The sequence below is a fragment of the Salmo salar genome, chromosome ssa12, assembly GCF_905237065.1.
Source record: "Salmo salar chromosome ssa12, Ssal_v3.1, whole genome shotgun sequence".
NCBI lineage: Eukaryota > Metazoa > Chordata > Actinopteri > Salmoniformes > Salmonidae > Salmo > Salmo salar.
Genome location: NC_059453.1, coordinates 83381801 through 83396232, shown reverse-complemented (window position 1 = coordinate 83396232; position 14432 = coordinate 83381801). Strand labels below are relative to the sequence as shown.

At 41.3% G+C, this 14432-nt stretch overlaps 1 protein-coding gene across 1 annotated transcript; it reads right to left on the bottom strand.

Annotated features, from left to right (window-relative positions):
• Positions 1-4528, bottom strand: LOC106565704 (epithelial membrane protein 3). Its single transcript, XM_014133097.2, has 5 exons — positions 4392-4528; positions 3279-3395; positions 1676-1778; positions 881-1021; positions 1-725 (listed from the first exon to the last, which is right to left on the bottom strand). The coding sequence occupies exons 2-5, from the start codon at positions 3354-3356 to the stop codon at positions 550-552; spliced, it is 498 nt and encodes a 165-aa protein (XP_013988572.1). The 5' UTR covers positions 3357-3395; positions 4392-4528; the 3' UTR covers positions 1-549.
• Positions 4529-14432: the final 9904 nt, after the last annotated feature.

Here is a 14432-nt window from a genome sequence, read left to right as displayed (position 1 = left end):
TCCAGTTAATTCCATGTCTTGAGGCATGTCTTGCTGATCATGAGGAAGATTTTATGCAAACAAATACTTAATCACAGAAATGACAGAATTAACCCAAACGGCAGCAATATTGCATACAGTAAAGAATATTCTATAAAATGAAGACTCAATTTAAAGTATTTCACAGATACAGTAATAGTACTGTGTGTACACAATACATATATACATTTAACACAGATAAAATAAAGACCTCTGTATCATCGTACATTGTGTCTCTGTTGTTCACTACACTCTTAGAAAAAAAGAGTGCTATCTAGAACCTAAAAGGGTTCTTCGGCTGTCCCCATAGGAGAACCCTTTAAAGAACTATTTTTGGTTCCAGGTAGAACCCTTTTGGGTTCCATGTAGGACCTATTCCACAGAGGGTTCTAACTGGAACCAAAAAGGGTTATCCTATGGAGACAGCTGAAGATTCCTTTTGAAACCGTGTTTCTAAGAGTGTACAGTCAAGTGATAATAGGCTAACAATACCAAGTAATACTGAATAATGCTGCTCATGTATGTCTTAGTTCACTGCCTCTTGCGCAGGTGAACATACAGGACTCCACTGAAGAGCAAGAGCGGTACACAGGACCAGGCCAGAATGAAACAGTAGCCAAAGTGGCCAATGCTCAGTTCTCTGGAGTCTTCCAAGATCTTCTTACGGTGGAATGTGAAGATGAGACAGGCGGCAAATGATGTGAAACCTGGGGGAGCAGAGCAGAAAGAGGACAGGGAGTGTAAATGCCCCTTTAGAGAACTTCTCTAGGTTAACTATAAAACCTCGCAAATAGTATACAGTAAGTACACACATGAAAGAACTGGGTGTCATAAACTGGTAAATTCTTGTCCAGTACAGTACCTGCAAAAACCTGACAGAGGCCTGTGAAATAGAAGAGCCCTCCTTTAGACATGGTGAAGAGCTGACCCAGGAAGACCAGGAAGGAGATAGAGGAGAAGACCACTGAGAGGATCATCAGGGACTGGACTGCCTGCAGCCAGTCTGGAGAAACAAGAGAGGATCAATGAGACTCCATGTCATTGGGATCAACACACAGACAAATTGAATAGGACTATACAGCCTATCGGGAGGAGGTCAGAGACCATGTGGTATCAGGAAGCAACTTCTCCCTCAACGTATTGATGAAGCCAATGATTGTGGACTACAGGAAAAAGAGGACCGAGCACGCCCCCATTCTCATTGACGTGGCTGCAGTGGAGCAGGTTGAGAGCTTCAAGTTCCTTGGTGTCCACATCACCAACAAACTAACATGGTCCAAGCACAGCAAGACAGTTGTGAAGAGGGAACGACAAAACCTATTCTGTACCAGTACCCCCGCATATAGACTCACTATTGTTATTTTACTGATGCTCTTTAATTACTTGTTACTTTTATTTCTTATTCTTATCCATATATTTTTAAACTTCATTGTTGGTTAGGGGCTTGTAAGTAAGCATTTCACTGTAAGGTCTACACCTGTTGTATTTGGCGCATGTGACTAATACAATTTGATTTGATTTATTGAAAATACAAAAACATGCACATGACCATATATTGGCATAAACAGACAGAATAATCCAAGGTTATAAAAAGAGAGATCCTCAATCTAAGTAGACTAGATATCATAAAAATAACATAATTTTCCACTTGATTTACCATTTTCGTTAGAGGCAGCACACAGCCAGTTTCCCGTTACGTTGTCATGAATGCAGTTAGACCAGAGGTCTGTGATTTCAGCATCGGACCATATCCACCAGGACTAGAGAGAGACAGGTTAAGTTCAGCTGGCAGGTTCTGTGTGCATGGCAATCTGACCAAACCATAAAACTGGGTACCCACTGTGCGATTCCATCAGAGCTTTCGAAATAATAAAATATCCATAAATCTAATTCCTGCATATTTTATAAGGTCACGCTGGGTTTTTCTTAAGCACCATAGTGCTATCAGTAGGTTGATATTCAACATGGTTGTGGTTTCTCTTCTCAGACTTTGATACTCATATTAACCTAGGCCGTCACTGTAAATAGCACGTCACTGTAAAGGCCGTCACTGTAAAGGCCGTCACTGTAAAGGCCGTCACTGTAAAGGCCGTCACTGTAAATAGCACGTCACTGTAAATAGCACGTCACTGTAAAGGCCGTCACTGTAAATAGCACGTCACTGTAAATAGCACGTCACTGTAAATAGCACGTCACTGTAAATAGCACGTCACTGTAAATAGCACGTCACTGTAAATAGCACGTCACTGTAAAGGCCGTCACTGTAAAGGCCGTCACTGTAAATAGCACGTCACTGTAAATAGCACGTCACTGTAAAGGCCGTCACTGTAAAGGCCGTCACTGTAAAGGCCGTCACTGTAAAGGCCGTCACTGTAAATAGCAAGTCATTGTAAATAGCACGTCACTGTAAATAGCACGTCACTGTAAAGGCCGTCACTGTAAAGGCCGTCACTGTAAATAGCACGTCACTGTAAATAGCACGTCACTGTAAAGGCCGTCACTGTAAATAGCACATCACTGTAAATAGCACGTCACTGTAAATAGCACGTCACTGTAAATAGCACGTCACTGTAAAGGCCGTCACTGTAAAGGCCGTCACTGTAAAGGCCGTCACTGTAAAGGCCGTCACTGTAAATAGCAAGTCATTGTAAATAGCACGTCACTGTAAATAGCACGTCACTGTAAATAGCACGTCACTGTAAATAGCACGTCACTGTAAATAGCACGTCACTGTAAATAGCACGTCACTGTAAATAGCACGTCACTGTAAATAGCACGTCACTGTAAATAGCACGTCATTGTAAATAGCACGTCATTGTAAATAGCACGTCACTGTAAATAGCCCGTCATTGTAAATAGCACGTCATTGTAAATAGCACGTCATTGTAAATAGCACGTCATTGTAAATAGCACGTCACTGTAAATAGCACGTCACTGTAAATAGCACGTCACTGTAAATAGCAAGTCATTGTAAATAGCACGTCACTGTAAATAGCACGTCACTGTAAATAGCACGTCATTGTAAATAGCACGTCACTGTAAATAGCACGTCACTGTAAATAGCACGTCACTGTAAATAGCAAGTCACTGTAAATAGCACGTCATTGTAAATAGCACGTCATTGTAAATAGCACGTCACTGTAAATAAGAATTTGTTCTTAACTGACTTGCATAGTTAAATAAAGGTTAAATAAGATCAAAATAAGCCATGAAAGGGAGTGCCACAGAGACAGATTGGCTAACAGTGGAGAGTGTCTCACCTTCTCCATGGTGGCGATGAACAGCAAGGCCAGAGTGAACAGATGAAGCACAGTCACAGACATGAGCAGAAGAACCATGATGGCTGGGAGCTTCCACTGAGGCTACACTCAGGTGTCCTGGACACAGACAGAGTTTTGAGACAGTGGCCTGAAACATCTCTCTCTCTCTCATCATGCTCCTCAACATCTGTCTGCAGTGACTATCTCTCTGCTCATCTGTCAACCCACAACAGGCATCTCAGCCAGGGGAATGTCACTCTATCTACAGAGCCAGGATTGCCTCTGAAGAACATAGCAGAGCAAACATCCTGTCTCTTGTCTGAAACCCCTGTCTGCTGCTACTATTATAATAACTGTTATCATTTAAATCAGGCTAGAAACATGTATGTAGACATGTGTTACAGAAGTCTTCTGGAGCTCAGTTGGTAGAGCATAGTGCTTTCAACACCAGTATTGTGGGTTTGATATCCACTGGGGCCACCCACATGGAAAAGGTTTGCACACACTTTGGCTAAAAGCATCTGCTAAATGGCATTTATTATGTTATATTCAGTTCCAGAATAGGGTGGACTGCACTGTTCTTCTCCTGTCTAAATCTAAGCAACTCCATTTTCCTTGTATGAAACAACAAGAGTGAGATTTGTTTCCATTAGATTGATAATGAGTATTCTAAAAGGTATGTGTCTCGTCACATTCTTCATCTGGTTTGCATTAGGCTTTTTCACCGATGAGAAAACTGTACGGTTTGTGGTACCTGGTACAAAAAGGAGCAAACATGAGGACTGAGCATAGTATGAGGGAGAGTAGTTCAGGGACATAGAATGAGGGAGAACTTTTGAGTGACAACAAAATATATTGACTCTAAAAACACTCCAGATTGAGAATAACAAAACATCTATATTTAATTATTTACTTTCACTGATTCTCAAATAATCTATTTCAAAACACACATAATAATGTTGGTATACAGTATGGCATATTTGCGTGTCTTGAATTCCATACACACTGTTCATTCCAAATCATAACAAATATTTCAATCCTCTAGATAACATTGTAACCAAAGCTTAATGAAAAATTCCAAGTACTTTTCACGCCTTTGATATTGTGACTTACCTTAAATTTCAGTTCCTGGGGAACTATGACTGGTTCTGTAACCCTCAGTACCCCTCTCTCCTCTGCCACTCCTGCTTTTCTCACAGACGCCACTCCTCCCCTTTACTCTTCCTCTACTCCCACACTATCTCCAAAGCAAAGATAAAGACAGGGGTTGGAATGCAGAGTGGGATATAGGGGGAGTTCTCAACATCTATTTTCTCTGCCCTCACCCAGTCTACAGTCCGGACAACGGACCAAAAATTACTACTGACTAGTCACTGGACTGGACCCACCCAAAGTCAGAAACAGAGTCAACCACATGAAAAATGACATGTTGTAAACATTACATTTGAAATCTGCATGATATATATACAGTACATCTGGGAATCATTAATACCTCATTTTAGACCAGTTCCATAACCCTACAGAAAATTGAAAGATTAGAAATATGGAATATACACTGAACAAAAATATAAACGCAACATGTATAGTGTTGGTCCCATGTTTCAAGAGCTGAAATAAAACATCCCAGAAATGTTCCATATGCACATAAAGCTTATTTCTCTCAAATGTTGAGCAACAATGTGTTTACATCCATGTTAGTGAGCATTTCTCCTTTGCCAATTGAAAAGTGTGGCATATCAAGAAGCTGAATAAACAGCATTATCATTACACAGGTGCACCTTGTGTTGGGGACAATAAAAGGTCACGCTAAAATGTGCGGTTTTGTCAGACAACACAATGCCACAGATGTCTCAAGTTTTGAGAGAGTGTGCAATTTGCATGCTGACTGCAGGAATGCCCACCAGAGCTGTTCCCAGAGAATATAATATTGACTCCAATGTCGTTTTAGAGAATTTGGCAGTAAGTCCAACTGGCCTCACAACCGCAGACCATGTGTATGGCGTTGTGTGGTAGAGCGTTTTGCTGATGTCAACGGTGAACAAAGTGCCCCATGGTGGTGATGGGGTATGGTATGGGCAGGCATAAGCTAAGGACAATGGAAACAATTGAATTTTATCGATGGGAATTTTAATGCACAGAGATACTGTGACAAGATGCTGAGGGGCCCATTGTCCTGCCATTCATCTGCCGCCATCACCTCATGTTTCAGCATGATAATATACGGCCCCATGTCGTAGGGATCTGTACATAATTCCTGGAAGCTGAAAACATCCCATGATCTGCATACTCACCAGACATGTCACCCATTGAGCATGTTTGGGATGCTCTGGATCAATGTGCACGACAGTGTGTTCCAGTTCCTGCCAATATCCAGCAACTTCACACAGCGATTGAAGAGGAGTGGGACAACATTCCACAATCAACAACCTGATCAATTCAATGTAAAGGAGAGGTGTTGCGCTGCATGAGGCAGATGGTTTCCTGATCCACGCCCCAAGCAATTTTTTAAAGGTATCTGTGACCAACAGATGCATAACTGTATTCCCAATCATGTGAAATCCATAGATTAGGGCCTAATGAATGTATTTCAATTGATTGATTTCCTTATATGAACTGTAACTCAATCAAATCTTTGAAATTGTTGCATATTTTTGTTCAGAATATATGTGGATTGTCCATTTTGAGCTCAAAACCCACACTCCCTCTCAGAGACTGAGCATGGTCTTAACATTCACTTTCCACAAATTACATTGAAAATCTGTCAGATTAACATACATTATTATTCCATTTGTCAACAGAAAATTACCACAGATTTGTTTTATAGAGTTGAATCCAAAGTCTACTATTCGACTATAGTCGAATAGTAGAGCAGCGGTTTAAAGTGATCCATGACTTTGATCTAGGGGCGCCTGTGTGGGAATGTGGAAGATGTACTGTACAACTCATTGTGTCAGTCTGACATACAGTCATTGGTCTGATCAGTCTCTAGTACAGTACAGTAGGCTACTGTTGCCAGGCTGGATTCCGTCAATGGGAGGAAATGACTTCTCATTAGAGACCACTTTTGATGTCTAGTGAGTGAGAGAACTTAGACCACCCAAGAAACCTAAACAAGTAGGCTAAAAGTTAATAAAATAACACAAACCATAATATTTTCACAACACAAAATGTGTTTTATTTTAATGTAAAGCCTAAGACAATATGACAAATAACAATAAAATAATCTTAAAGGAAATCAAATGTTTATTTTTCCATAAAGTGCACTTAAACTTTAACAGTGCTGCCTTGATAAAATTCAGTGTAATTCAATTCCATTAAACTGACCATTGATGTTTATATACAGTACCAGTCAAAAGTTTGGACACTGTCACGCCCTGATCTGTTTCACCTGTCTTTGTCTCCACCCCCCTCCAAGTGTCGCCCATCTTGCCCATTATCCCCTGGGTACTTATACCTGTGTTTTCGGTCTGTCGGTGCCAGTTCGTCTTTGCTATAGTCTCTGTTTTCCAGTTTCCCGGTTTTGACCTTTCCTGCCTGCCCTGACCCTGAGCCTGCCAGCCGTCCTGTACCTTTGCCTCTACTCTGGATTACTGACCTCTGCCTGCCCTGACCCTGAGCCTGCCAGCCGTCCTGTACCTTTGCCTCTACTCTGGATTACTGACCTCTGCCTGCCCTGACCCTGAGCCTGCCAGCCGTCCTGTACCTTTGCCTCTACTCTGGATTACTGACCTCTGCCTGCCTGCTGTTCCGGTGCCTTACACCTTCTCTGGATCATTGACCCCTGCCTGCCTTGACCTGTCGTTTGCCTGCCCCTGTTTAAATAATAAACGTTTGTTTCTTCAAAACTGTCTGCACCTGGGTAATACCTTAAAACGTGATAGACACACCTACTCATTCAAGGGTTTTTCTTTATTTGTACTATTTTCTACATTGCAGATTAATAGTGAAGGCATCAAAACTATGAAATAACACATATGGAATCATGTAGTAACCAAAAAAGTGTTAACCTGTTATGGCTAGGGGGCAGTATTTTCATGGCTGGATAAAAAACGTACCCGATTTAATCTGGTTACCACTCCTACCCAGTAACTAGAATATGCATATACTTATTACATATGGATAGAATGGTGTCTGTGAGTATAACAGAACTCATATGGAAGGCCAAAATCTGAGAAGGTTTCATTCAGGAAGTGGCCTGTCTGACAAGGTGTCGTTCTTCTTGTCTCTGTTTATTGAAGAGTGAGGATCTTAGCTGTCCCGTGACACTTCCTACAGCTGCCATAGGGTCTCAGAAGGCGGTAAAAAGCTGAATCGTGGCTTTGCAGGCTCTGGCTGAAAAAAAGTAGCGCGTTTGGGTAGTGGCTGGTTACAGTACTGTGAGACTCAGGCTCGTGCCCGCGTCGACCGAAAGCTTTGTTTACTTTCCTCTGTTTAGCTAAATGGACATTCCCGGTCGGAATATTATCGCTTTTTTACGAGAAAAATGGCATAAAAATGGATTTTAAACAGCGGTTGACATGCTTCGAAGTACGGTAATGGAATATTTAGATTTTTTTTGTCACGAATTGCGCCATGCGCACGACCCTTATTTACCCTTTCAGATAGTGTCTGGAACGCACGAACAAAACGCCGCAATTTGGATATAACGATGGATTATTTTGGACCAAACCAACATTTGTTATTGAAGTAGCAGTCCTGGGAGTGCATTCTGACGAAGACAACAAAAGGTAATCAAACTTTTATAATAGTAAATCTGATTTTGGTGAAGGCTAAACCTGCCGGGTGTCTAAATAGCTAGCCCGTGATGCCTGGGCTATGTACTTAGAATATTGCAAAATGTGCTTTCATCAAAAAGCTATTTTAAAATCGGACATATCGAGTGCATAGAGGAGTTCTGTATCTATAATTTTTAAAATAATTGTTATGCTTTTTGTGAACGTTTATCGTGAGTAATTTAGTAAAATGTTAGCAAATTCCTCCGGAAGTTTGCAGGGGTAAATGCTAGTTCTGAACGTCACATGCTAATGTAAAAAGCTGTTTTTTGATATAAATATGAACTTGATTGAACAAAACATGCATGTATTGTATAACATAATGTCCTAGGTGTGTCATCTGATGAAGATCATCAAAGGTTAGTGCTGCATTTAGCTGTCTTCTGGGTTTTTGTGACATTATATGCTAGCTTGAAAAATGGGTGTCTGATTATTTCTGGCTTGGTACTCTGCTGACATAATCTAATGTTTTGCTTTCGCTGTAAAGCCTTTTTGAAATCGGACAGTGTGGTTAGATAAAGGAGAGTCTTGTCTTTAAAATGCTGTGAAATAGTCATATGTTTGAAAAATGGAAGTTTTTGTATTTTTGAGGAATTTGTAATTCGCGCCACGCCTATCATTGGATATTGGAGCAGGTGTTCCGCTAGCGGAAGGTCTAGATGTAAGAGGTTAAACAACTCAATATAGAGATAATTATATATTTATTTTATACTTGAGATTATTCAAAGTAGCCACCCTTTGCCTTGATGACAGCTTTGCACACTCTTGGCATTCTCTCAACCAGCTTCACCTGGAATGCTTTTCCAACAGTCTTGAAGGAGTCCCCACATATGCTGAGCACGTGTTAGCTGCTTTCCCTTCACTCTGCGGTTCAACTCATCCCAAACCATCTCAATTGGGTTGAGGTCGAGTGATTGTGGAGGCCAGGTCATCTGATGCAGCACTCCATCACTCTCATTCTTGGTGAAACAGCCTTTACACAGCCTGGAGGTGTGCTGGGTCATTGTCCTGTTTGAAAAACAAACCCTAACCCACTAAGTGCAAACCACAAAGCACCCCCACACCCTCACACCTCCTCCTCCATGCTTCACGGTGGGAAACATTACATGCAGAGATCATCTGTTCACCTACCCTGCATCTCACAAAGACATGGCGGTTGGAACTTGTGTTTCTTGGCCCAAGCAAGTCTCTTCTTATTGGTGTCTTTTACTAGTGGTTTCTTTGCAGCAATTTGACCATGAAGGACTGATTCACACAGTCTCCTCTGAACAGTTGATGTTGAAATGTGTCTGTTACTTGAACTCTGTGAAGTATTTATCTGGGCTGAAATTTCTGAGGCTGGTAACGCTAAAGAACTTAACTCTGCGTCTTCCTTTCCTGTGGTGGTCCTCATGAGAGCCAGTTTTATCATAGAGCTTGACGGTTTTTGCGACTGCACTTCAAGAAACTTTCAAAGTTTATGATGTTTTCCGGATTGATTGAACTTCATTTCTTAAAGTAATAATGGACTGTCATTTCTCTTTGGTCTTTTACCAAATAGGGCTATCTTCTGTATACCACCCCTACCTTGACACAACACAACGCTTTAAGAAGGAAAGAAATTCCACAAATGAACTTTTAAGAAGGCACTGTCAAACCCTGATCAGTTTCACCTGTCCTCTTTATTGTCTCAACCCCCTCCAGGTGTCGCTTGTTTTCCCCAGTGTATTTATCCCTGTGTTTCCTGTCTCTCTGTGCCAGTTCGTCTTGTATGTTTCCAAATTAACCAGCGGTTTTCCCGTTCTCCTGCTTTCTGCATTCTACTTTTTCTAGTCCTCCCGGTTTTGACCCTTGCCTGTTTCTGGACTTTGTACCCGCCTGCCTGCCCATTCTGCCTGCCTTGACCACAAGCCTGTCTGCCACTCTGTACCTCCTGGACTCTGATCTGGTTTTGACCTATTTGCCTCTCCAAAACAATTCTCATGCCTACCCGTTTGGATTAATAAACATTGTAAGACTCCAACCATCTGCCTCCTGTGTCTGCATTTAGGTCTTGCCTTTAAATGCATTCCAGGTGACTACCTCATGAAGCTGGTTGAGAGAATGTCAAGAGTGTGCAAAGCTGTCATAAAGGCAAAGGGTGGCTACTTTGAATAATCTCAAATATATATATTTTTGTTGATTTTTAACACTTTTTTGGTTACTACTGTACATGATTCCATATGTGTTATTTCAGTTTTGATGTCTCACTATTATTCTACAATGTAGAAAATAGTAAAACTAAAGAAAATCCATGGAATGAGTAGGTGTGTCCAAACTTTTGACTAGTACTGTATATATAATCCTGTGTAGCACCATTAACATGAAGAAAAAAATCCCTAAACAAAAAACTATTTTTCTTTCTTCACAAAATTCAAATGACACTGCAGTTATCACCAAACTACCACTAACAGATCCCGATCATACTCATAACATATATTTTTAAATAACATAACAATGCTGTAGGTTTTTATTTTATTTTTATTTCACCTTTAATTAACCAGGTAGGCTAGTTGAGAACAAGTTCTCATTTGCAACTGTGACCTGGCCAAGATAAAGCAAAACAGTTCGACACATACAACAACACAGAGTTACACATGGAATAAACAAACACACAGTCAATAATACAGTAGAAAAAGTCTATATACAGTGTGTGCAAATGAGGTAGGATAAGAGAGGTAAGGCAATAAATAGGCCATGGTGGCGAAGTAATTACATTATAGCAATTAAACACTGGAATGGTAGATGTGCAGAAGATGAATGTGCAAGTAGAGATACTGGGGTGCAAAGGAGCAAGATAAATAAATAAATACAACATGGGGATGAGGTAGTAGGATGGGCTGTTTACAGATGGGCTATGTACAGGTGCAGTGATCTGTGAGCTGCTTTGACAGCTGGTGCTTAAAGCTAGTGAGGGAGATATGAGTCTCCAGCTTCAGAGATTTTTGCAGTTTGTTCCAGGCATTGGCAGCAGAGAACTGGAAGGAGAGAATTGGCTTTGGGGGTGACCAGTGAGATATACCTGCTGGAGCACGTGCTATGGGTGGGGGCTGCTATGGTGACCAGTGAGCTGAGATAAGGCGGGGCTTTACCTAGCAGAGACTTGTAGATGACCTGGAGCCAGTGGGTTTGGCGACGAGTATGAAGCGAGGGCCAGCCAACGAGAGCATACAGGTCGCAGTGGTGGGTAGTATATGGGGCTTTGGTGACAAAACGGATAGCACTGTGATAGACTGCATCCAATTTGTTGAGTAGAGTGTTGGAGGCTATTTTGAAATGACATCGCCAAAGTCGAGGATCGGTAGGAGAGTCAGTTTTACGAGGGTATGTTTGGCAGCATGAGTGAAGGATGCTTTGTTGCGAAATAGGAAGCCGATTCTAGATTTAATTTTGGATTGGAGATGTTTGATGTGAGTCTGGAAGGAGAATTTACAGTCTAACCAGAGACCTAGGTATTTGTAGTTGTCCACATAATCTAAGTCAGAACCGTCCAGAGTAGTGATGCTGGACGGGCGGGCAGGTGCAGGCAGCGATAGGTTGAAGAGCATGCATTTAGTTTTACTTGCATTTAAGAGCAGTTGGAGGCCACGGAAGGAGAGTTGTATGGCATTAATGCTCATCTGGAGGTTAGTTAACACAGTGTCCAAAGAATGGCCAGAGGTATACAGAATGGTGTCGTCTGCGTAGAGGTGGATCAAAGAATCACCAGCAGCGAGAGCGACATCATTGATGTATACAGAGAAGAGAGTCGGCCCGAGAATTGAACCCTGTGGCACCCCCATAGAGACTGCCAGAGGTCCGGACAACAGGCCCTGCGATTTGATATACTGAACTCTGTCTGAGAAGTAGTTGGTGAACCAAGCGAGGCAATCATTTGAGAAACCAAGGCTTTTGAGTCTGCCAATTAGAATGTTGTGATTGACAAAGTCGAAAGCCTTAGCCAGGTCGATGAAAACAGCTGCAGAGTAATGTCTCTTATCGATGGCGGTTATGATATCGTTTAGGACCTTGAGTATGGCTGAGGTGCACCCATGACCAGCTCTGAAACAAGATTGCATAGCGTAGAAGGTACGATGAGATTCGAAATGGTCGGTAATCTGTTTGTTTACTTGGCTTTCAAAGACCTTAGAAAGGCAGGGTAGAATAGATATAGGTCTGTAGCAGTTTGGGTCTAGAGTGTCTCCCCCTTTGAAGAGGGGGATGACCGCGGCAGCTTTCCAATCTATGGGAATCTCAGACGATAAGAAAGATAGGTTGAACAGGCTAGTAATAGGGGTTGCAATATTTTCGGCAGATAATTTTAGAAAGAGGGGGTCCAGATTGTCTAGCCCGGCTGATTCGTAGGAGTCCAGGTTGCTTATTTAAATGCTTATTTAAATTCTCAATTATTGTGGATTTATCGGTAGTGACAGTGTTTCCTAGCGTCAGTGCAGTGGGCAGCTGGGAGGAGGTGCTCTTATTTTCCATGGACTTTACAGTGTCCCAGAACTTTTTTGAGTTTGTTCTACAGGATGCAAATTTCTGATTGAAAAAGCTAGCCAACAGAAGCTAGTTGCTAGTTACACTGTAAAAAGGTATTTTTACAGCATTATACTGGCACCCGAGTTGCCAGCTTAATACTGTAATTTTGCTTTACAGCAGAAATGCTGTAATATATTTTACAGTACTATTTTCCTTACTGTAAAACATGACAGCATCCCTAAATGTTCACACCCCTAGTTCAACATTTGGTAATGTATTTAGGTTGACTTTTTAAGTGTTCTTCCACTTGAATTTTTTTTTTTTTACACGTGACAAATGTGTGTAGAAAAAGGCTAGGTTATTTGTACTTTATTTTACATTTTAACATTTTTAGTCATTTAGCAGACGCTCTTATCCAGAGCGACTTATAGTAGTGAATGCATACATTTCATACATTTAATTTCATGCATTTAAAAAAATATATTTTTTATTTATTTTGTTTTGTACTGCCCCCCGTGGGAATCGAACCCACAACCCTGGCATTGCACACACCATGCTGGCGTTGCAAACACCATGCTCTACCAACTGAGCCACAGTTGGTAGACCACAAACCATTCTAGAAAATACTGGATTATGTAAGAAAAACAAACAATCAAAACAGATCAATGAAAAATGGGGGGAAAAAATAACAGTCGAACAGGGAGAAAAAAAAATAAAAATAATAAAAACTGCTGGAGAGAGAGATGCCACAGAGACACGCCAACTCCATCAGGATTCCACACAGGCTCCGGGATGGCGCTAGCCAAGCATCTGCTGCCCCGACCCACATGGCAAGATTTCTGCGAGAATGAGAGATGCGAACAAGGAGGCGCGAACAAGTCTCGGTGGCATACAGATTATCACACCGATCTTTGAAACTCCAGTCCTCAGCTCTGATACCTCACCTAGGCCAAACATGGAAATACAAAGAGAGAGAGAGACAGATGAAAACAGTCAAATCAAGCTTATGTGTTCATCAGGTACTTACATATTGGAGTTTTCCCACTCAAACTACTTCAGCTCTGCGAGGAAACAGGTAAAATGGGGGTTAATTGGTGTTGGCTTCCTCTGAGCGACCTTTCCAGTCTTGCGGCTCACTCCTGCTTTCGCTGTGCACTTGGTCCATTCAGACATTATTCGAACCAGGAACCAGCATTACCTAACATAGAATATATTAAATCAGTTGAGGCATTGAACAAATAACAATAAGAAATACAATTGCAAAGTAACTGTAACACATGCTAAATGTAATTGTTGGATCAATGAATGTTCAATGCTTACCTCTGTATCAGCTCCAAGGTTACGGAGGCCGACTCCTGGTATTCTATGTTAAAAGCAAGTCCTGAAGAGCACAGAGAGGGCAGCAGCAAAGTTGGGCTGTCCAAAACACAGACCACTCTCGCCTCGATCGACACCATCCACTTTGAGGAACCCAATAGGGTATTTCCAGAAATACACAAACGGGTGTTTTTCCATACTCACTAGATATCACTAAGTAAGTACCACAATACTATATAAATCTGTTTCACCTTAAATAAAATAATTGTTTTACCAAGCATGATCAGCCTTGGGGTGTCTGGCAAAAAGATTTGCGCTTCGACATCATCCCGAGTTGCAGTGACCGAAAAATCACAAAACACATACACAACAAAAAAATTGATTCAAATAATGTGTAATAGTACAGTATTAACATAATGAATCATATATACACTTTATAAGTATAAGAAAGCTATTCCTTACATCTGCCAAGAGGAACAGATATTCCTCCTTCTCTTTGAAGTAGGTCATCAACCAAAAAATATCTGTTAGATCATCATTGCCTCTGATGTTACTGTCGATTTCATTCAGCAGGCAATGGATCTCT